The sequence below is a fragment of the Macaca mulatta genome, chromosome 3 (genome assembly GCF_049350105.2).
Source record: "Macaca mulatta isolate MMU2019108-1 chromosome 3, T2T-MMU8v2.0, whole genome shotgun sequence".
NCBI lineage: Eukaryota > Metazoa > Chordata > Mammalia > Primates > Cercopithecidae > Macaca > Macaca mulatta.
In genome coordinates, this window is record NC_133408.1 from 18444006 (window position 1) to 18468676 (window position 24671).

The 24671-nt window shown below is 38.3% G+C and overlaps 1 protein-coding gene across 6 annotated transcripts in view; it reads right to left on the bottom strand.

Moving 5' to 3' along the window:
• Nucleotides 1-1046: 1046 nt before the first annotated feature.
• Nucleotides 1047-24671, bottom strand: part of USP16 (ubiquitin specific peptidase 16) — a 30469-nt gene continuing 6844 nt past the window's right edge. For 3 of the 6 annotated variants that reach the window (XM_015133052.3, XM_077995035.1, XM_077995036.1), the window contains 15 exons: nt 21316-21419; nt 19894-19997; nt 18821-19005; nt 17866-17961; nt 17146-17276; nt 16427-16514; nt 15304-15382; nt 13887-13978; nt 13471-13527; nt 12408-12584; nt 8673-9336; nt 7117-7211; nt 5804-5890; nt 1578-1734; nt 1047-1470 (listed from right to left, as the gene is read on the bottom strand). In XM_015133052.3, coding sequence (XP_014988538.3) covers nt 1349-1470; nt 1578-1734; nt 5804-5890; nt 7117-7211; nt 8673-9336; nt 12408-12584; nt 13471-13527; nt 13887-13978; nt 15304-15382; nt 16427-16514; nt 17146-17276; nt 17866-17961; nt 18821-19005; nt 19894-19997; nt 21316-21419 — 2238 coding nt within the window. In that variant the 3' untranslated portion in view covers nt 1047-1348. 6 annotated transcript variants of the gene reach the window in all.

Here is a 24671-nt window from a genome sequence, read left to right on the forward strand (position 1 = left end):
CTCTACTTAGCAAAGTACCAAAAAATGCTTATAACTGAAAATAGATCTCCTGACATGTACAAAATTAAGTCAGTTTTCATAAAGCAGATCCTACTTTGTTACAATCAGTAAGGAGTGTTGAAAAAGCCAAGAACATTATAAATAAATAATTATAAATAATTATACTGAATTTTATAGGACATGTGCTACTATACATGTTGGTTATATAAGGTCCTCAATACTGTTTGAAATTGTGTGTGTATGTATTTTTCCTTGAGACAGGGTGTTGCTCTGTCGCACAGGCTGGAGTGCAGTGGTGAAAGCTCAGCTGACTGCAACCTCCGCTCTTGGGCTCAGGCAATCCACCCATCTCAGCCTCCTGAAAAGGGTCTCACTGTGTGTGTTACCCAGGCTGGTCTCAAAACTCCCGGCTCCAGGTTTCTACTGCCTTGACCTCCCAGAGTGCTATTACAAGCATAAGCCACCATGCCAGCCTGTTTTTAGTATTCTTTCCAAGAGATTTTAGAAGCAATATGACTGATTGGGTCTTACATAAACTCAACAGGTGCTAGGAATGATACAACTCTCATTACTGCCACAGCAGGTTAGAAGTGTTCATTGTATGTCGAAGTCATCCTCATATAGAACCTTTCAAGAAGTTAAGAGAGGCTTGGTGTCCCTAAGCTCTTTGCATTGCATGTAACTCAAACACTGGCTGACTTGGGACAGTTCGCAGGCTTTCTCTGGTATGCTGGTATTAAGGGGTTTGGTACCCAATTACACTCATAGGAGTGAGACTAGTTTGTCTTACATCTGTCCCAGATCAGCTGACCACTAGCACAGAGCAAATACAGAGTAAGGCCTTATGTACCCCAGCTTATGCACACTGGCATCAGGATTACAAAGAAACATTCCTCCCATTTATATTCTGCTGTCAGTATAGATTCTTATAAAATGAACAGACTTGTAATGAAGCTTCATTAGCCCATCTGATGAAACATTTTTTAAAGTGTTACCTAGTAGGGTGAGTCAGTAGAAGTTAAAATCTCCTCAGTAATAAAACAAGATTTTAGGTAAGTCAGTTTATTGATGTATTGTGATCCATCACCCAGACATTAAACACAGAGGACTTAAGTAATTCAGGATTTGCTTTCCAGAAACGAAGCAGGAATTAAAACCACCATGACAATACAAAACCTTTGTAAATTTTTAGGTATTTTTCCCTTCAATATTTAAATAAACATGATTTCTTCTGGCATGTATTTAATGTTAAGTGAACATGATTTTAATTAGTCTTTACTTTTTTATTGTTATTTCAGCCATTATAAAAGTCATAAACGTGTTTCCAGAAAAAGTACTTTTGATACTATTACAGTATTCTCTCATAAAATAGGAGGTATGCTTGTGAGTTTAGTACTTTAGTTGTAGGCACAGCTTGCACATGTGTGTCGCTGATGTGAAACCACTGCCCTTTTGATTCCATTTCAAAATCTGTCAAGAGGAAATGAAAAATCAAACGTAAATGGAAAGATTCAAGTTGGTTACTTTTTGGTTTTGCCATAATCTGCTGAGTGCCTGAATTTTCCAAGACATCTTACCTTGTGGAATATCACCGTGAAGAACAAGATTAGAGAGATGACTATTTGCAGTTCTTGCCTTGGCATAGGCAGTGTAATGCCCCGACCTCATAGTACCACTGTGTTCAACAACTCCATATAAGGAATAGAGTACCCTTGTATTTTCTTCTGCAACATTCTTTAAAAATGAGTAGAATCCAAAAGTTAGTTCTAGTTCCGTTTACACAGATGTCATTGGCAAGGCAAGTTTACACCATGCAAAGGTCTTTAACCATTACTTTGAGAGTGCAGAAATCACTCCTGAGTCTAGTCTTCTCCATACCTCTTCTCAGCCTGAGACACTTCTGGTTTTATAAATTTACCATCGTTCCCCTGCTAGAAAAGCCGTAAGCCATAGGCCACTTGATGCAGTTACCTGGCTCAGATACCAAATAAGTTAATTCAACTTGCCAGTTTCTTTAGGAGCCTGAGGATAATTCCAAAATACCTTAACAACCCTAGCTATTAACAACCCTGAATACCCTGTTTAAAAGACAAGCCCTGAACAGGAACAGGACAGCATTTTAGGTTGTGCCAAAAATTACCCCTTACATCTTTAAATGTCCCCAAGGGAGTTGGTGAGAAGCACATTCAACCTCTCAAGTGTTCACTTTCCCCACTAGAGAGTGCAGTCTGCTTATTCTTTCAGGACTCCATATGCCATAGGGCTGGCAATAGGAACAGGCATTCTCTGGGCCAGGAGCCACTTTTCAGACAACTATTTATGTTCTCATGTAAAAAGTTCGTAACATGCATCGCTGCCCTTCAGTAGTACTGTCTCTATACTCAGCTTCCCAATCTGTGCCTCCATATTCACTGAAGAACTTAGTACTTCTCCATCCATCTATGATCCTCACAGGACTTTAAATGCCATTCCATTTTAGCCAGCCACAACCAGGACTAAAGTCTAGGCTTGTCATCACTCAGAATTGTTCAACTTCATAAAATTTTTTTTGAGACAGGGTCTCACTCTGTCACCCAGACTGGAGTGCAGTGGTATGATATCGGCTCAATGCAACCTCTGACTCCTGGGCTCAAGTGATCCTTCAACTTCATAAAATCCTTTTTGAGACAGGGTCTCCCTCTATCACGCAGGCTGTAGTGCAGTGGTGTGATCTCGGCTCAATGCAACCTCTGCCTCCTGGGCTCAAGTGATCCTCCCGCCTCAGCCTCTGGAATAGCTGGGACTACAGGTGCACACCACCATGACCTGCTAAATTAATTTTTTGTAGAGACGGGGTTTCAGCATATTGCCCAGGTTGGTCTCAAAGTCCTAAGCGCAAGGGACATATATCTTATTTTTAGTCTTAGTCTACAAGTCTTCCATTTATTCAACTCTCATCTCACCTATTCTGTACTGTTTAACCTAACAGGATCTCCAATGCTCATATTCTCCTTGCTTATGAAGACTTCTGGCTTCATTCCTGATATGGTTTGGCTGTGTCCCCACCTAAATCTCATCTTCAGTTGTAGCTCCCATAATTCCCACATGTAGGGGGGGACCTGTTGGGAGGTAACTGAATCATGGGAGCAGGTCTTCCCCATGCTTATTCTTGATAATGAATAAGCCTCACAAGATCTGATGGTTTCATAAGAGGGAGTTTCCCTGCACATGCTCTTGCTTTGCCTGCTGCCATCCATGTAAGAGTGACTTGCTCCTCCTTGCCTTCCGTCATGATTGTGAGGCCTCCCCAGCCATGTGGAACTGTAAGTCCAATAAACCTCTTTCTTTTGTAAATTGCCCAGTCTTGGGTATATCTTTATCAGCAGCATGGAAACTAACTAATGCAATTCCCCATATGTAGTCTAGACCATCACTATTCAAACTGTGGTCCATGAACAGCTAGTATCAGCATCACCTGAGAGTTTATATTAAAGATGCAGAATTTAGGCCGGGCGCGGTGGCTCACGCCTGTAATCCCAGCACTTTGGGAGGCCGAGACGGGCGGATCACGAGGTCAGGAGATCGAGACCATCCTGGCTAACCCGGTGAAACCCCGTCTCCACTAAAAAATACAAAAAAACTAGCCAGGCGAGGTGGCGGGCGCCTGTAGTCCCAGCTGCTTGGGAGGCTGAGGCAGGAGAATGGCGTGAACCCGGGAGGCAGAGCTTGCAGTGAGCTGAGATCCGGCCACTGCACTCCAGCCTGGGCGACAGAGCGAGACTCCGTCTCAGAAAAAAATAAAATAAAAAAGCAGAATTTTTGATCCCATGCCAGACCTACAGATCAAAATTTGTAGGTATGATTCCTACATACACATTAAAATTTGGGAACTTCAACCACATGTATCACTTACAAATGATATCCTCCCAATACTCACCACCAGCTTTGCCACCATATCCAATTCATCACAAAACCTCACCCTGAATCCTATAATGTACCTGCCATGCCCCAAACCCAGACAGCCGCTACTGCTAAGAAACAAAACTATAACATATGATCATGTACGTTGTCATAGTCCTCAATGTGACTATAATCTTATAAATTGTCCTTAGCTGCCTCTTCCATTATGCCCTTCACAGCTACTGGCCCAGCTTTTTTTTTTTTTTTTTTTTGAGAGTTTCTTGCTCTGTCACCTAGGCAGGAGTGCAGTGACGCAATCTCAGCTCACTGCAGCTCTGCCTCCCGGGTTCCAGCGATTCTCCTGCCTCAGCCTCCCGAGTAGCTGGGATTACAGGTGCACACCACCATGCCTGGCTAATTTTTGCATTTTCAGTAGAGACAGGGTTTCACCATGTTGGCCAGGCTGGTCTCGAACTCCTGACCTCAAGTGAGTCAACTGCCTTGGCCTCCCAAAGTGTTGGCATTACAGGCGTGCGCCATCACGCCCAGCCCCAAATTCTTCAACATGGAGATTCTTTGAGATCGTTTGTGGCGTCCTCACTTTCTACCCCTGCCTATTCCACTCAGATACTTAGGAGGGTCCTGTCATTGGCCATCTCCTCTTTCTCTCTTCAGACACTATACACAAGGGATCCCATCTTCTCATATTTTAAACCACCACATATGTACTGATTTCTAAATCTTTGCCCTGGGCCCGTCCTAACCTCTCTGCTGTAGGTCTCAGATATGTATATCCAAATGTTTTCTAGACTAAGCACATTAATTTCTCAAAGATATCTGACACTCAAATGTATCTAACACTCAAGTTATTATCCTTTTTCTACCTGCTTTTCTCAACCTGCTTTTCTCCCTATATTTCCTACCTCAATTTACAGCACTCCCATCCGTCAAGCCAGGCCTCAGGAATCATCCTCAACCCTTTCTCTGACACCCTCAGCATCCATTTACAAAAGGCATCTGCCTCACCTTCCAGTGCCAATCAGTCATTAAGTCTGGTTAATTCTACCTCCTGAAGTAGTCTTTCTATCTCCCCATCTCCTGCCCAACTTTAAGCCCTCATCAACTACTGGCTGAATTAATGCAACAGCCACCTAACTCATTTCCCCACCTCTAGTCTTTCCCTCCTAAAATCCAGCCTCCATATGTCAATAAGTAACCTATGTCATATGCAGATCTGACCATGCCACCCAATGCTTTAAACTCCTCAGGGCTCCCCACTGTATACCTAATGAAGTCCAAGTTCTACACCATGGGAACCCTCCAAACCTTCATTCCTATCTCACTTCTCTGGCTTCATTTCTCAACTCCCCCATACCTTGTACTGTAAACTCTAGAACTACATACATTACCAGTCTCTGGCACTCACCATCCTATTTTACCCTGTTGCCTCTACTCCTGCTGTTCTTTCTGCCTGCAAAACTCATTTCATCTTGATTCATCATACTTTCACTCCTTCTTTAAATATAGTTGAGGCACGGTTTACTTTAAAAAGCCATTCCTGAACCACCAACATGCTGGGTTAAGTGTATACCACCCCTGATCTATGTTCACCAGCCTTAATATTCAACCACATTAAACTGAGATTATTCATTAATAGATGTGCCCACCTTTAGTTTTATGCCTTCAGCTCACAAGACAATGTGTGCCATAATAAAGGGGATTCTAAACGTTTAACTGAAATAACCCATTCTTCAAAATGATTCATCACTAATCTTCAAATTATAAAGGTACAATGATCAAAGACCCACTCTACTCAGTAATTGTTATCAACTTCATACTTAAGTGAGTTGCTACTGGAGCATTAGGTAAGTAAGCTATGATGTGACTTTAAAGGACTTTCCTGAAAAAGACCACTTTCACTTACCTTACATTTAAGGGTGCAAAAAGGAGCCAAATCTAAGATTTCCGGAAACTTTATGTGTTTGTTAACTTTGCGTAGGTTAAAGCCAGCCTAAAAGAGAAATATAACAGATTGACTTATTTTCCTGGAAAAGCAATACAGGTTAAGTAAACCAAAGTCCCCTCTGATGTCCAAAAGAATATCAACATTAAGTCCTAGTTCAATTTTCTTTGGAGACTCAATTCTTTCTGACCACTAACTGGTTCCAAGTTGGTTTGCTTTTGCTAAGTGCACATGTATCACACAAAAAACACATACCAACACATTAAGAAAGCTATTCCCAGCTGGGCACGATGGCACATGCCTGTAATCCCAGCACTTTGGGAAGCTGAGGCAGGAGGATCACTTGAGCCCCAGAGTTCGAGACCAGCCTGAGCAACACAGTGAGACTCTGTCTCTACAAGAAAATTAAAAAATTAGCTGGACATGGTGGTAGCCACCTACGATAGAGGCTGAGGTGGGAGGATTGCTTGAGACCCTCCAGGTCAAAGCTTCAGTGAGCCATGATCGTGTCATTGCATATCAGCCTGGATGACAGAACAAGACTGTTTCAAAAAGAAGAAAAAAAACTGTTCTTGTGAGAAAATTCTCAATGTTTCTGCTTCAGCCATCCAGAAATGCCAGATTAGAGCAGAGGTTCTGAGTGCTTAAAACTCAGCGATAGCATAATACTTTTCTGTGAAACATGCACTCTCAGCCTCATGCTCGAACCAAGCTTAGTGAATTGCTAATAAAGGCCCACCCAATTACTCAAGCCCATACCAACCACAAGGGGAAAAACGTTCTGAAGATACTGAAAGTACTTTCGGAATCTGGAACACAGTTTAGAAGTTATACAGCTATAGCAAAAGTTTTCCAGAAAAGACAAGGTCACCAAAATGATGACAATCCGAGGCACCACTGTCTTTTCATCAAGGGTCCATAAAAATAAGATGCCACACACAAAACAGAAAAGATAAGCTAATATTCCTAAGCATGAGATATATGTAATACACCAGTCTTTTATTTTATTTAACCTGAAATAAAAGTAAGATGCCAATCTTACTAAAAAGAAGAACATGAATTCTAGGAAATCTGAGGAGACTGTGCCTCCACCTTCACATGCGCCTCTGCCTAGCCCCTATTTTTTTCCCTTTCTGACTTCATTGACATTAGAGTTGAGAAACAACAGAAAACCAAAGAAACATAGTAATATGTTGAGACAGTAATGAATAAAATAGGTAATAAACAAAATAGGTGTTACATATTTAAAACAAATTTTGGGTAACAAGGAGTACCTGCTGAAATCTCTTTAAATGAAGAGTAAGAACAGGAGGAGCAAGAGAAATTAGCATCTGCTTTTTGGCATTGGTATAAACATGCTTCCTTTCACCTAAAGAAAAGAAGAAATTTTTAACAGGGTGAAAATCATTTTGGACCCCTACAGCATTCAGGTTTACTATAAAATCATTTCAAACATCCAAAGCAAGGATCAGTAAACTTTTTCTATGAAGGACCAGATAACAAACACTGTAGAATTTGTGGAGTAAGAAGCAAAATCAAAGATATTTCATAAGTACTTATACGAGATAAAAATGTCCATAAATTCTGACTGATGAAATCAAAATACTGTAATAACTGAGAATGATTACAATCAAAGAAAAAAGTGGAATTACTGTGGAGAGACACAATATTTTGGTTAATGAGGTTCAAAGTTTAGTATATTCCATCATATCAAATAATTTGCAAATGTTCGCCTATAAAAAATATTTTTTAGACTTGGTGCGATGGCTCACGCCTGTAATCCCAAGACTTTGGGAGACCTAGGCGGGCAAATCACTTGAGGTTAGGAGTTCGAGACCAGGCTGGCCAATGTGGCGAAACCCTATCTCTACTAAAAATACAAAAATTAGCCAGGTATGGTGGTGGGCGCCTGTAGTTCCAGCTACTTGGGAGGCTGAGGCAGGAGAATCTCTTGAACCCAGGAGGCAGAGACTGCAGTGAGCTGAGATTGGCCACTGCACTTTAGCCTGGGAGACAGGGCAAGACTCTGTCTCAAAAAAAAAAAATACATATATATATATACACACACACACACACATATATATGTATGGTCTCTGAGCTGATATATATATATACACACACACACAAAAAGTAAGCCTATTCTTGTATGGTCTCTGAGCTGATATATATCTATATATATACATATACACACATATAAGATTTATATATACACATACACACACACACACAAACAGCCTTTTTGTCTCTACATATAAATAAATAAAATTTTACTTACAATTTTAAAATGTTTCAATAATTCTAGTAAAAATCCTTAGGAATCCATGGCCCCTCCACATCCTATTTACCCAAACTCAAAAAAAAAAAAAGGCAGTGGGGAGATAATGGAAATTGTCAGTATGTTTCTTTTTCCCATTTGAGGAAGACTGTAAGAAAGCACTGTCTTCCCAGTGCTTTGCACTGGGCATGTCACATTAGTTCACTGATAAATTCAAATGTGGCATACTGGGTGCAAAGGAGGTAAGGGTGGTAAAAAATAGCCACTGTGTGTCAGGATGCTGTGGTGACTGTATTCCAAGGGGATAATTTACCCACAGGGAGAGATGTCAGGGAGAAAACTGTCCCATTTAACTGCTGCTGGGATGTCATAGTGTATTAGCCACTTCAATAAAGTCTTACTTCTTCCATCCTTCTATTAAAATATTTACACAGAAGAGGACACTTATTCATGCCATCCAAATCCCGATACAATTAGAATAGGAGCACTCTACCTATGCAGGGCAAAATCTGTCCCTGAATATTAATTTTACTTACAGTGAGAGCATTAACGTACCTTTCATATTTGCCTTTGGTCCATTACACTGTCTCCGTGTGCATACTTCACAAAGCAGTTTATTCGCATCTCGAAGTTTCTCGTTACGGGTGAACTGATATAAACAATGTTGGATTGAACACTCATCAGTATTGAAAACTTCCCTGTTTGCAAGAGTACAGAAAGCAGTTTCTGGATCTTCATTTACAACCTCATACACCTTTGTTCCAGGAGTATGACTGTCATTCAGAATCTCTATATTTATTTCATCAGGATGAAGAGCAGCATTCAAATTTAGGTTTTTGAAACCATTGGAAATGTCCACTTCTCCATTGCTCGCTTCCGTTAGGTAGGCACCATTTAAATTCCTAGTACATTCAGTGGGAGAAGATGTTAAAACCTCCAGATCATTATCCATGTTGATATTTTTCATATCGACTTCCTCTGTGGATTTTTGATTGTCAGTTACACTTTCTATCATTTTTTCTTGGCCATTCAAATCTTTCTGGTTGACACAATATTCTTTATGCATAACACCCTCTTGTGAAATATGGTTGGATTTAATATTTACTTCTCCTTGAAGTGACATTTCAGCTTCATATTCGTTATCTTCAGGATGGTCAATAGTACAAATATCATTTAAATGAAGAACTTTTCCTTGAATTTTTTGTTGTCTTCGTTGGTTCTGGGTAAAAAGTATAAGGTATTAAAAAAGAAAGAAAAAAAAAAAGAAAGAGAGGGAGAAAAGGAAGAAGAGAGACAAAGGAAGAAAGAGAAAGCACACACATGTACTATATCCAGTTTTGTTGCTTGTCGATCAAAAATAATTTCCTAAGGAAGAGTTCACTCTCACAATCTGATCCTAAAAAGTTCCCTTTACTACCAAGGATCGAATAAATTGTGAAGAAATTGGCTGGGCATGGTGGCTAACACCTGTAATCCTAGCACTGTGGAAGGCCAAAGCAAAAGGATCACAAGAGACCACTTGAAGAGTGTGGGACAAGCCTGGGCAACATACTGAGACCCCATCTCTAAAAAAAAATAAAAATAAAAATTAGCTGGGCACGTTGGTGTGCACCTGTAGTCCCAGCTACTCAGCAGGTTGAGGCGGGAGGATCACTTGAGCCCAGGAGTTCAAGATTACTGTGAGCTATGATCATGCACACCATACTCCAGCCTGGGTGGCAGAGCAAGACTCTGTCTCAAAAAAAATAAATAAATAAATTATGAAGAAAAGTTATTTAGGCCAGGTGCAGTGGCTCACACCTGTAATCCCAACACTTTGGGAGGCTGAAGAGGGCGTCTCACTTGAGGTGAGGAATTTGAAACCAGCCTGGCCTACATGGTGAAACCCCATCTCTACTAAAAATACAAAAATTAGCCAGGTGTGCCTGTAATGCATGCATGGGTGGTGCGTGCCTGTTGTCCCAGCTACTCAGGAGACTGAGAAAAGAGAATCGCTCAAACATGGGAGGTGGGGTTGCAGTGAGCCGAGACCACACCACTGCACTCCAGCCTGGGCAACAGAGTGACTCTTCCCAAAAAAAAAGAAAGAAAAAGTTATTTAAATGAAATCAGGTATAAACCATCACCAACCATCAAAAAAGCACCCCATTACAGAAATAAAATATGCAAGACATGGTCTCTGTGCTAAGAGAAGTAATCCAGGCAGAGTAATAAGACTGTTAAACCCAGGCAGTCAAATGTTATACCATATGGTGGGTCTGACTACACACCTAACAGAAATAAACGTATCCATATGAGTTATTGGGTCAAGGTTTCACTGAGATTAAAAAAAAAAAACAAACTGAAAGAAAACTCAAGGATGTACAAGTACAGGGCAGATTGGTCAGAGGAATGGACAAAAGTATTCTGAGAAAAAAATGGCCTGAAGTTAACAAAGAAGCAAGGTAGCCGCACTTACAGAAGAGAGTAAAGAACTTTTCCCTTTAAATCACTCTTGCCACTTGCAACCTACTTCCAAACAGAGAAGAAAAGAAGGCATTTCATCAAGATTCCTGTTACTGAAATGCCTAAAAACCCAAAGGGGTTAGCATTTCTGGTTGTAACTGAAAGAACAACCCGCGTGAGGCTACTCTGTAATACCAGAAGAATGAAGGGCAGCCAAAAGGATGGGACCCAAACATTTTCTGATGTTTCCGTAAAAACAGAGGAACACATGAATAAAAAATGAGAAAGGAATATAAGCAAAAACTTCAAAGAAAATGAAACACAAATGGCTCTGAAATATAAAAATATGCTTAATTTATATTAAAATAAATGCAAAATAAAACTGCATTGAGATAGTATTTCCCATCTAACACACCAATCAAAATCTGGAAGTTTGATAACACACAGCTGTCAAGGGTCAGGAGCAACCTTTGTGAAGGACAATTAGTATCAACCAAAACTACAAATGCAATCTCTCTTCTCAAAATTTACCCTACAGATGACATATGTGTAGGGTTATTCACTAGAGCATTGACTATTACAGCAAAAGACTAGAAACAACCTAAATCAATAGAGAAATGGCTAAATGAATTATGGCACATCCATAAAACAGAATCATGTAACTGTGGGAAAAAAAAAGAAAGAAAGAAAGAAAGAAAGAATGGGCCAGGAACGGAGTCTCACATCTGTAATCCCAGCATTTTGGGAGGCTGAAGTGGGCAGGTTATCTGAGGTCAGGAGTTAGAGACCAGCCTGACGAACATGGCGAAACCTGTCTTTTCTAAAAATACAAAAATTAGCCAGGCATGGTGGCACATGCCTGTAATCCCAGCTACTTGAGAGGCTGAGGCAGGAGAATTACTTGAACCCGGGAGGCAGTTCAAGATCTCGCCATGTGCACTCCAGCCTGGGCGACAAAGCGAGACAAAGTGAGACTCCATCTCAAAAAAGAAAAAAAAAAAAATGAACAAGTTTTATATACTAAAATGGAAAGGACTCCAAGAATCTAAGTATAAACAAACAATACAATCCAGAATGGTGTGTATGGTAAGAAAGGGGGGAAAAAACCAAGACTGCATATTTGTATTTGCTCATATTTTCCAAAAGAAACTCCAGAAGGATACGTAAGAAGAAACGAAAATGTTTATCTTTGTCACAAAAGGAAAGTGGTGGTCGGCCGGGCACAGTGGCTCATGCCTGTAATCCCAGCACTTTGGGAGGCCGAGGCGGGCGGATCACTTGAGGTCAGGAGTTTGAGACCAGCCTGGCCAATAATGGTGAAACCCTGTCTCTACTAAAAATATAAAAATTAGCTATGATTGGTGGCATGTGCCTGTAGTCCTGACTGCTCAGGAGGCTGAGGCACGAGAATTGCTTGAACCTGGGAGATAGAGGTTGCAGTGAGCACAGATCGTGCCACTGCACTCTGGCCTGGGTGATAGCAAGACTCCGTCTTGGTGGCAGGGGGGAAAAAAAACACTGGTGGAAGGGGGATTTATTGTTTATCTTTATATATTTTTAAATTTGTGAGCATCAATATACTAACTCAAAAAATTAAGTTAATTAAATTTACTACAAATACTTGTTACAAGCAATGCAGGATTTTTTTAAAAAAGCATGTTTTCTTCACATATACTCAAAGCAATTTCCCTGCAGAGAATACTAAATGAGCTAAATTCTGCAACTGCCAAATGAAAGTGCTGTATCTAAAATAACAGACATGTCTAACCAACGTCATTCAGACTACACACTCAATAGTTCAAAATATAAAATTAGAAGCATATGATTTTCCTACTAATTACCCACCTTGGCTTGCTTTTTGGCTTGTTTCTTTGCTTTTTTCTGTAAGTGCTTACTTGTTCCAGAAGGAATATCACTTCTCTCTTTTATGTAACTGTCGTTATCTTTTTCTTCCTCGCTATCTTGATCTTCATCCTCCATTGTCTTTTTCAGATTTTTGTCATTGACACTTTTCTTACCACTCTTAAAATACAGATAACATAGGTCAAAAACAAAATTTTACAACTACTGTTCGGTGAAAAAAATCCGTGCTATGTAAATATTTTTCTACTTCTATTATATACTGGTTTTATTTTCCACAATATTTGAAAATAGACGAGACAAAATTCATTTATCTCATATACTAGAAAGCAATCTTCACATAATCAGAAAACAAGCAAACCAACAAAACAGCAAAAGGCAATGCCACATGCAAGTGTAATAGAAATACAACGAATTTTATTAGATACATGCTGTGTCACACTGTAAATATGTCCATTTCCAAATACATTTTCTAAGTGACTTACATAAGTCACCACAGTGTATTCTTTTTTATTCTTTTCTTTCTTTGCATGCATATGACAGTTTTAGAAAAAGAGAAAATAAAGTTTGGTGAGACTAATTGCCAAGTAACAAGCCAAAGGTCTCATAATTCATACGAAGTTGAATAATGATTTATCCAATACTCATAACATCTCTTTTTTCCTACTACTACTTAAAAGGAACCAAATTAAAATGAAATAATACTCTTTAACATTTATGAACTTAGGTGTGCAAGGGATTCGTGGTTAGTCTTAAATAACAAAAATAAGTATTAATTTTAATATAAGGAAAACACTTCCCTGTATGGAAACCAATCAAAGTAATTACTTGTACAGAATTCTGAATACATCGTCTTTTCCTCATCCTTGTTTTTAAAAGTAGTTACCCTGTTCTTTATTCAAATCCTAAAAATTATTCTACCTCAAATTAAGAAAAATTTCTGCATGTGCCAGTAATATACAAACTTAAAAAGAGTAACAGGGCTTCCCCCAGTAAAATCTTACAGGAAAATAAATCTACTTGAATAAAATAAACTCAATAGTCTTACCTGATCATCTAAAACTGGGAGAGACAAATCAAGGAAAGATTCATGAACCAAGGAGACCTTAACCAATCAAAAAAGACAATGTAAAAATGTAAATACTGTAAATGTTACATAGTAAGCTACTCCCTGCCCTGTGGGATGGGGGGTAGGGGGAGGGTTTTAAAATAAACAAAGGCTTAAGAAAATTTGAAATGAAAAATTACACAACACTGAGGACTTTGGGTTGGGGAAAATAAATCAAAATGTTTAACTTCTTCAAGAATTAAGGAGTGCTGACATTTCCCACAAAGAACCATGCACATCTGAATAGTTTAAAAAGATATCCTATGAAGGTAGAGATTTCTGTTTTTGAAATAAACAATAGATAAACTACTCTATGAATATTAGTGAATAAACCCAGTACACATCAATCTACTTACAGTTCTGCATTGATCACACATGATCGTACTAGTTAGTTCACCACCAAAGATGCGGTCAACAAAACTTGGTATTGATTTTTTCTTCTCATAGTCTAAGGAGAAAAAAAAAATTTATCAATTACCAATTACCTTTATATAATTAATTAAATAAGAAAAACTAAAACTACTTACCTATCTAACTCTAAAATTTTATTTTAAATTTCCTGTCCCACAGACTTCTTCCTCCATTCATAATCACCATTATTTCATTTTTATGCGATAGAAGTCAGTATTATAAATTCCACCTCTGAGCATAACATAATTGAACACAATCACCTTTTAGGAATAAGACAAAAAAGTCCTTATCCAAGACCTAGTCAGTGGGCAGTAAACTCTGCAAGTCAGTGAGACTTCTATGTCTCTCTCTCTGTTAGTATAAAATGAACAGCTCGGACTAAGCTGAATGACAGTCTAGCTCCTTAGTTTTAGCTCTAACATTCTAACATTCAAGACTGATAAAAGATACCACAGTAGCAAACTGGGAGAGAAAATGCATGTAACTTGTTTTGTGAACTCTTAAGACCGAACTCCTTTGATATTTTAAAAACAAAAGAAAAACCTCAGGAAAATGTTTCAAACAAAATCTTCCTTTTATTTTCCTATGTTTCTAGAAATAATCTTGATAAGTTTAATCTAACTAAAAGCCCTAATTTTACTACTTGGTCAGCCAATTTTCCAAATACGTGAAGCCTATAAGCATTATTCAAATGACAATTTATGCAGAACCACACTTTTACGACAGAAAATGCCAGCGGGGATAATTCTCTTCATTACTGGCCAGGCTCTAAAGGGCACCAGGGAGGCAAAGAGTTGCTATGAGTTGATTCAAATCTTTGCTTTATAATACAGTAGCCCTTAGTCACTTGTGGCTATGTAAATTTAATTACAATTAAATAAAAATAAAAATGTAGTTCCTCAGTTTCACCAGTCACATTTCAGGCGACACACGTGCCTAGTTGCTTCTATACGGGACAGCAAAGATACAGAAGAGTTCCATCAACACAGGAAGTTCTACTGGGCAGATCTGTCCTAAATCTTTACATGCCACATAATAAGAACTAAGTTGGCTCCATGATTAATACCAACTACTGACAACTCACAGTAACAAATACAATTCATGTATTACTGCTAATTATAATTTTAAGCTTTTGAAAAGTAAAACTGTAATTCATCTTAGCTCTATCTTTAATACATAAAAAGAATACACCATAGGTTAAAATTGTCCACTTTTGGAATACTGAATAATTTTTACTAATCAATGTTGATAAAGAGAAATTATACATTAATAATTGTGGACTTGGAAATACATGTGCCAGCAATCTTGTCCTAAGATACAGATTTCAACTATAGTGTTTTAGTTCAAAAAGTCAGACATTACCTTTAACTTTATTTTTTAGTTCTTCATCCAATTTTTCAGTAGAATTACCAAATGCTTTAAGTATTCCTTTACTCACTCTCTAAAAGTAATAAAATGAATATATATATACTATTAAATTTTAAATTTTATTTTCCTTAGAAAATATGTAATCAAGTCAAGAAAGTGATCAGGATACAGCTCCCCATTTTTACTAAATAATTCCAGAATCACATTTTCAAAATTAATTCAAGGACCTAAAAAGGAATTATGCCGCAAAGCAATCACTAACCATTGAATAAAGGTATTATCTTATCATTTCAAGATCTTAAACCTTTTCAAACCACAGCTTATCAGAACATGCCCGCCTCCTTTGAAAAGAAACTGAAATAGCTTGTCCTACAAGCAGAATGATTACGTGAGGGCCACAGGGGCTGATTCCAGTGCTTAAAGCCCAGCTCCATTATTTCTGGGGGACCTTAAACTATGTACTGAACTTCTTCATAGCCTAGATTCTCTATCTATGGAATAGGAAAAAAATCACAGTATCCACCTCGCAGAAACTTTGTGAGAACAAAGTAAGGGAATTAATACAAAACACTGAAAACAGTGATTGGCATAAAATAAGTGCAAAATAAATATTAGTTATTATCACTATTATGAGTACCCATTAATTCATATCCCCAAATACATTATTTTATATCCTGGCAAATAACAAAAATTTTAAAATGCAACAAATGTTCCCTGACTCCTACAAAATGAAAATACTTTCTAGATTCAAAAAACAGTGTTAAATCAGACTCAGAATAAGAGTAAGGGTATGCTGCACCTGGGAACTATTTTGGGAGAAACATTTTCCAATATTTGGCAGCTCTTCTCATTGGTTAGTACAAAAAACCTTTAAAGAACATTAATGCTGTAAACATCAACTAAACTTAAGCCATCATGAGAAAGAGAATCACTGCTAATTCTCTGGATTCATTCTAATGGTGAAAACATACTAGTTGAAAAAGCTGGTGTAAGAAAAAATTTAAAAGTATGATGGCCTTAATATCTAGCTTTCATTGTTTTAACTCATAAGATATCAAATGAGACAGACAGCTTATGAAGATAAGATTATAAAATACAACGGTTATAACATGCTAACTTGGTGTTCTTCTGCTCTCATCCCATCCAATAAATAGCGAAGCAGCTCCTGGCTGTCTTGCTGCTGATAGCCTTTAAACCGCACTGCTCTGGAGAAAAACAAAAAGAAAGAAAAGCAATCTTCAGTCTACTAAGATCTGAAGCTATTTTTAGAAAATCTTAGGATCATATTCCAAATCTCAGAGAGTTCTAGTTTCTTTTCTTTTTTTTTTTTTTTTGAGACGGAGTCTCGCTCTGTTGCCCAGGCTGGAGTGCAGTGGGGCAATCTCAGCTCACTGCAAGTTCCAACTCCCGGGTTCACGCCATTCTCCCGCCTCAGCTTCCCGAGTAGCTAGGACTACAGGCACCCACCACCACACTCAGATAATTTTTTGTATTTTTAGTAGAGACAGGGTTTCACTGTGTTAGCCAGGATGGTCTTGATCTCCTGACCTTGTGATCCGCCCGCCTCACCCTCCCAAAATGCTGGGATTACAGGCGTGAGCCACCGCAACTGGCCAGAGAGTTCTAGTTTCTACAAATTTCTGTTTAGTCCATTAACACCCTTGGGAGATATAACTATCACATAAAATATATTTTAAAATCCAAATGAAAAAAAACTATGCATTTTGTATACAGAGGGTTGACTAAATGTAATGCTATTAATATTTTTATATTTTTATATTAATATGATTTCTCAGCATCTGAGGCACTGAAAGCACAATCAAAGTGGATACTCACTTTTTACAGACCTGAGAAAAGAGTTCTTTAGGTGTCACAATCCCCTTTTTGGTCTCTTGCATCTCATTAAGAAACTGGCTCATGGCTAAAGTAAGAGGGCCTGGAGGCTCAAGGTTTATTTCTAACGGTTCCTGAATATGGGAAAAGAAATTACTTTCTTCAGTCAAATTTTGGAATCATTGACTTTACTAAAATCTAATTAGTTAACATACAGTGTCAATGTTCCTGACAGAACTGCCCCATTTAAGTTTAAAATGTACATCAAAAGATACAGAAACTGTTTGGTCACAGACTGCCTTATGCAGAATTCAGCTCTACTATTTTAGTTTTAGATTATCCGGAACACTTACTACCTAAGAATTGAAAGAGCCAAAGCAAAATGTAAATAATAAAAATGGATAAGGCAATATTTATTTGATTACACAGCTCTTAAGTCACCTTAAAGATGTTAAAAATAATAAGGTAAGCCTAAGGCTTCACAAACATATACACGTTCCCAAGAAGGAAGCTTAACACTCGAGCTCAGAAAATCAGAGCACACACAGAGCAAACAGATACAAAGGCTCCTTAAAACTTCTATTAGCCTGAAACTGTTTAACTTAGTAGCCTAAAGTAAAACAAAACGAAAACGGTGGACATGAGTGCCAATTATTTAAAATAATTTAGAAAACAGACATTCAGAGAGGAAAGTTACAGATTAGAAAAGTTTAAAGAACATACTGTTAATGCCAAATCAGGTGGTTCAATTTTTACAATTGTTCCAGACATTTTCACTTCTTTTAATAGTTCTCTAAGCACTGGTGTTTGTGACAAGTTCTAGCATGTAGGGTGAAAAAAAAAGAGAAAAATTATTTAAAGGCAAATCAACTTAAACACTTCGTAAGTATCTATTCTATCAAAAAAGAAAATCATGACCAACACTAAAATCTCTATTGTATCTGTACTCGGAAAATGAAAAGTTACAGACTCTTCTCTCCCAACTCTATTTGGGTCATAACTACTTCATTTCTGAACTTATTCATCACCTCGGTGGGGCATTCTCCCACCACCCAATCAGAAGTAGCTATCCCCAATCCTCTACCATGATTCTCTCACAACCACTTACCACCACCTGTAGCTACATATTTGCTTCTGTACGAGGTTATCCTGTGTTTCCACCACCCAAGTGCAAGCTCCATGAAAGAAGCAGCAATATTTGTTTCAAACCCACTGTACCCAAGCGCTCACCAAACTGTCTTACTGTAATAAAACTTTCCTTAAGTTTTCTTTGGCCAGGCAAGTTGGCCCATGCCTGTAATCTAAACATTTTGGGTGGCCAAAGTGGGTGGACTGCTTGAGCCCAGAAGTTCAAGACCAGCCTAGGCAACATGGCGAAACCCCATCTCTACAAGATACAAAAACTAGCTGGGAGTGGTGGCGCATGCCTATAGTCCTAGTTACTCTGGAGGCTGAGGTAGGAGGATTGCTTGGGCCCAAGAGGCAGAGGCTGCAGTGAACCGAGATCGTGCCACTGCACTCCAGCTGAGTGACAGAGTGAGACCCTGTCTCAAAAAAAAAAAAAAAAAGTTTTCTTTGGATACATAAAAATAAATTACTTAGGGGGGAATTAAGTAGCAGATTCTATAAGGAAAAGGACGTGTTTTTTTTTTTTAAAGGGAAAAAAATGACAATGTACCTGCATAACTGCATTGAAGAAACACGTGTTTCCCAAATTACTGAGTCCTTTCACAGTTATCTGGGAAGGAGAATTCATGGGAGGATTCTCTTTAGCCATGTTTTCCTTCTTTTCTCTCTCTTGTTCATTTTTACTCTCTTTTTCTAATTTTTTATTTTCAAGTTCAATATTTCCATTATCTTTCTCTGCTTTAAAAAAAGAAGAAGAAAACATTTAGCAAAATGTGTAATACGGTCATATCAAATACAGACGTATACTTGGGAAACAGTATTAGAGTCTGTGAGTTTACCTAAAGACATTATTTCCTACCCACCCACCCATTTGATTTTAAATAAATACAGGTAAATTGCCATGCAAAAAAAAAAAAACCAATAAACAACAAATACTCAGACCTAAAGTAAGCAGTAGTTTGACAAATGAAACCAAACAGTATGTGCTTTGGTATAAATCTCCCTTTTTTACTGCATAAAAATTCTTTACAAATGGAACACATCTTACCTTGTGAAATTAAGAATATAAAACAATCAAGAACGTGGACATAAAATAAATTTTTTAATGAATTCCTTGGGTCAAAAATCAATCCTAAAGTAAAAAACAAGTAATTCTGGCTCTGACAAAGATACTTGTGACAATTAAAAACTTAAAAAACATGCTTAAAGCAAATGCTGTATATCAATTAATTTAATTATGCATGGAAAGAACCTAAGAAATATCTGACCATTAAAAGGAATCACAAATGCTTTACTTTTATGTTATCCCAGCAAACAGACAGAAATCTTGCTATTACAAAATTACGACAGTAAGAACAGTGTAAGGCAGGTCTATAGTAAGCCTGGCTAGGGTTATGGGAACAGGCTTATTGGTCATTACCTTAGTCTATGGCCTTCATCACATCTGACTAGACCATTTATTACATCCCTTCTAATACCTGAAACTAAAAAGTTTCATAGTTTGAAATCAACCATAACTAATGTTACTCAGCTGTATGTAACACTAGGTAGTATAACAAATCTAAGTATCAGCAGATACACAAATCAACATTTGGTATATATTAAAGAAACAAATTATTTTACCTGGCTTTGGAGTTGTAATGCCGGCTTGTTTTCTAACATAATCAACCACTTGACCCAATTGGTTTGAACTACAATACTGGACCTCATTATCACATATGTAACACCTGTGTCCCAAAAATCACAGAAAGAAAAATGACAAACTGACAACTAAAAAGGGGGAGATAAATAATAATTCCTGGAATCCAAAGTGTGTAATGCCAACTTATTCTATTAAAGAAACTGAACATAAAAATTCTGTTTTCCTGAAGAAGACAGTGCATATTTACTCTGGTTTATTATTAACAACATTTGCCAGAATTACAGCTGCATGTAAGTAGTACGATGAAATACCCCAAATATTTTACTTTACTGGTTATAACATTGAAGTCAAAAGATTTTTCTACATATATTTTAAAATACAGAACTACACTAACAAAAATAACAACTTCTTTTTTGTTTTTTGAGACAGAGTCTCGCTCTGTCGCCCAGGCTGGGGTGCAGTGGCACCATCTACACTCACTGCAAGCTCTGCCTCCCGGGTTCATGCCACCCTCCTGCTTCAGTCTCCTGAATAGCTGGGACTACAGGTGCCCACCACCACGCTCGGCTAATTTTTTTTTGATATTTTTAGTAGAGATGGGGTTTCACTGTGTTAGCCAGACAAAAGTAACAATATTTACAACTGCAAGATGTCATTCAAGCCAGGCACAGTGGCTCATGCCTGTAATTCCAGCACTTTGGGAGGCCGAGGCATGCGAATCACGGGAGGATCACAAGGTTAGGAGTTTGAGACCAGCCTGACCAACATGGTGAAACCCTGTCTCTACTAAAAATACAAAAATTAGCTGGGCATGGTGGTACATGCCTATAGTCCCAGCTACTCGGGAGGCTGAGGCAGGAGAATTGCTTGAACCCGGGAGGCGGAGGTTGCGGTGAGCCGAGATGGCGCCACTGCACTCCAGCCTGGGCGACAGAAAGATTCCATCCCAAAAAAAAAAAAAGATGTCATTCAGTGAAGACTACTGTGAAAATGATTTTTAAGAGGTAAAAATCTGTTTTAATGATGTTACGATGCAGCATCTGTAACATACAAGCCTGATATTTATTTTCACGCAAATTCATAGCCAAAATTTTATTACAATCTTGTTTATCTGAAATTTGTTCTTAGCGTCCCTATCTCCACTATATGCCTTATAATATCACAAGCGAGAAAAACAAAGGGGTAAAGATTCTTAAGTCTTCTATGTTACAATTTTTCTGTTTGTGCAAACGTCCAAGTAGAAGCTTCTGATAACACCACATTCTTAGCTTTGTGAAAGTGATGGTATTTTAAAACATACTACAAAAATTTTAAATTGTTTTCTTCTTAAACATATTTAAACATTTCTGTTCTCCAATATTTCAAATAATTTCCACCCAACCGGCAGAGGAACTGAAACTCACCATACACTCCAGTTGTCCAAACTAAGAACCAGACAGTGAGGTTCAGATCTTGGTGTGAGATAGTGCTTCAAGGCATGCTGCTCCTGAGAATTTCTGCCACAGCCCTAAAAAAATCATAATTATAAACCTCAAGGCCATAAAAATTCAGCAGGAGGGGAGAATGCAAAATCTATCATAAACAAGGAAGTGGCTCATGAAACTCTGCCACTCTTAACAATCTTGAAAAGAAAATGTTAGACTCCAGAATCAGTATTTTGTTAAAACTTAAATATGCACAGGCAACTGAGAACATTTAAATCAAAAAGTATTTAGAAAACCATGCACTTGCTGGGCGCGGTGGCTCATACCTGTAATCCCAGTATTTTGGGGGGCTGAGGTCGGGGGATCACCTGAGGTCAGGAGTTCGAGACCAGCCTGACCAACATGGTGAAACCCTGTCTCTACTAAAAATACAAAAATTAGCCAGGGGCCGGGCGCGGTGGCTCACGCCTGTAATCCCAGCACTTTGGGAGGCCGAGACGGGCGGATCACGAGGTCAGGAGATCGAGACCATCCTGGCTAACACGGTGAAACCCCGTCTCTACTAAAAAATACAAAAAACTAGCCGGGCGAGGTGGCGGGCGCCTGTAGTCCCAGCTACTCGGGAGGCTAAGGCAGGAGAATGGCGTGAACCCGGGAGGCGGAGCTTGCAGTGAGCTGAGATCCGGCCACCGCACTCCAGCCTGGGTGACAGAGCGAGACTCCGTCTCAAAAAAAAAAAAAAAAAAAAAAAAAAAAAAAAAATTAGCCAGGCATGGTGGCACACATCTGTAATCCCAGCTAATTAGGAGGCTGAGACAGGAGAATTGCTTGAACCTAGGAGGCAGAGGTTGCAGTGAGCCAATATCATACCATTGCACTCCAGCCTGGGCAACAAGAGCGAAAACACCATCTCAAAATAAAAAAAAAAAAAAAAAAGAAAACCATGCATTCAAAGTACTCTTCCTCTCCAACTTTCCGACCCAAATTAAACCACACTAATGCAGTCACTCATGAAGTCTGGTTTGGATTCCTTAACAGTCTCCTAAACATTCCCCTAACCTTAGCCTCCTCCTTCACACGCATATTTTTTCAGTTTAATGTTCCTTAAACAAAGCTCTGTTCATACACAATTCAAAAATTATGAATTGCTCTCTTAAACCCCTAATAAACAAACCTGACATTCTCTGACCCCAACATATCTCTCCAGTGTTAACTCCCACATTCTCTTATTCACATACCAATGACTAGCTAAAAACACACTCAGCACTTTTCACAACTATGCAATTTTGTTCACATTATTCTATTTATCCAGAATCCTTTATGAACACTCCTACCTAACAAAATCCCACCGACTCTTGAAGATCCTGCTCAAAAGCCACCTCCTCCCAGAAGCCTATACTTATCTTCCAGATGAGAAAATACTGTCTCCTTCCTTTAAACAAATTATATAAAACATGGTGTAAATTCCTAGTGGCATTCCTTATTTTCTACCTTGTACTAACGTTACTGATATTTATATCCATTCGCCCCTGAACTATAAATCCCAAAGGCTCAAAGCAATAGACTTAATATATTATCAAATATTCTAGAACACAGGAGGTGGTCAAAAAGCACTATTTAAACAAGCAAATGGGAGACTTTTACCTAGAAGATGTATAGGCTTATTCATGAAAGAACATGACCAAAACTCCTGCTTCCAGCTAGTCAGATCACTGCTAAGAAACATACCTTCACTGTGTATCTACTGGAACCAATCTATCAACTTTTGGACCACAGTACAACAACCGGTCCTGTTTCCACTGCAGCGAGATATATACTCTGGAGAAGGAATATACATTGGTAGTTTCTAATTCCTTAACTATGATACCAAACACTATTGGCTTAATTTATCCCACTCAATATTTAATTCCAAAATAAATGAATTAACATTTGATATTATTTTTGAAAATTACAACATCATTTGAGAACATCTGAAACATACAGTTGTCTTGACACAAGAGTTAAGAATCATTAGCTAACAGTGCCAAAAGTATCTCGTGGGAAAAAAGTTAATACTGACTTGTCTTACTCTTATGAATTAAAAAGGTAGCAAGTAAACTTTGTAACACAAAATATATTCCGAAAAATTGAAATAGCAAAGTATATTCATACTCACCATATGTATTTAAAAGGTTACAATTAAACCTTTCAAATATAAGTAAACAACATTCTTTTCTAACATATAGATTTTTTTAACTGACCACAATGAGATATCGGTATACAACTCTCACAACGGCTAAAATAAAAAACTGTGACAATTGTAAATGCTGGCAAAAATGAAGAAAAAGTGAATCATTCATACAGTGCTAGTAAGAATACAAAAAGTAGTGTCACTGTGAAAAAATAGTTTGGCAGTTTCTTAAAAAACTAAACATTAAATTGCCATAGGACCCAGCAAGTGCACTCTTGCACATTTATCCTAGAGAAATGAAATCTAAGTTCACACAAAAACCTGTACACAAATGTTAATAGCGGCTTTATTTAATCACCAAAAAATGGGATCAGCCCAGATGTTGTCATTCGACAGGTAAACAGTAAAAACAAGCTGTGGTACATATATACCATAAAATACATTTGGTGATTAAAAAAAGAATAAACTTGATAGACACAGCTTTGATAAATCTTCAGGTGATTATGCTGAGTGAAAAAGCCAATCCTGGCTGGGCATTGTGGCTCACACCTATCATCTTAGCACTTTGGGAGGCCCGGGTGGGCGGATCACTTGAGTCCAGGAGTTTAAGACCAGCCTGGGCAGTATACCAAAACCACATCTCTACAAAAACTACAAAAATTAGCCATGAGTAGTGGCATGCAGGTGTAGTCCCTGCACTCGGGAGGCTGAGATGGGAGGATCACTTGAGCCTGGGAGGTGAAGGCTGCCGTGAGCCATGATTATATCACTGAACTCCAGCCTGGGTGAGAGAGTGAGGCCCTGTCTCGAAAAAAGAAAAAAGAAAAAGCCAATCCCAAAATGTTGCACACTGTATGACTCCATTTACATAACCTTTCTGATGAAGTGACTAAATTTAGAAATACAGAATAGAATGGTGGTTGCCAGGGGCTGGAGAGAGTGGTGGCAGTAGGGAGGTGGGTATGAGCGATCCCTGTGATGTTCAACTATTTAGTATCATGACTGTGGTGGTGAATAATCTACACAGGTGACAAAAGTGTACAGAATGTAATACACATGTACACATACACATGCACAAAAGAGAAGTCAAACTCAGGAGATCTGATTGAGATTGGTGTGTTGTATCAATCTCAATATCCTGGTTGTGATATTATACTCATTTTGT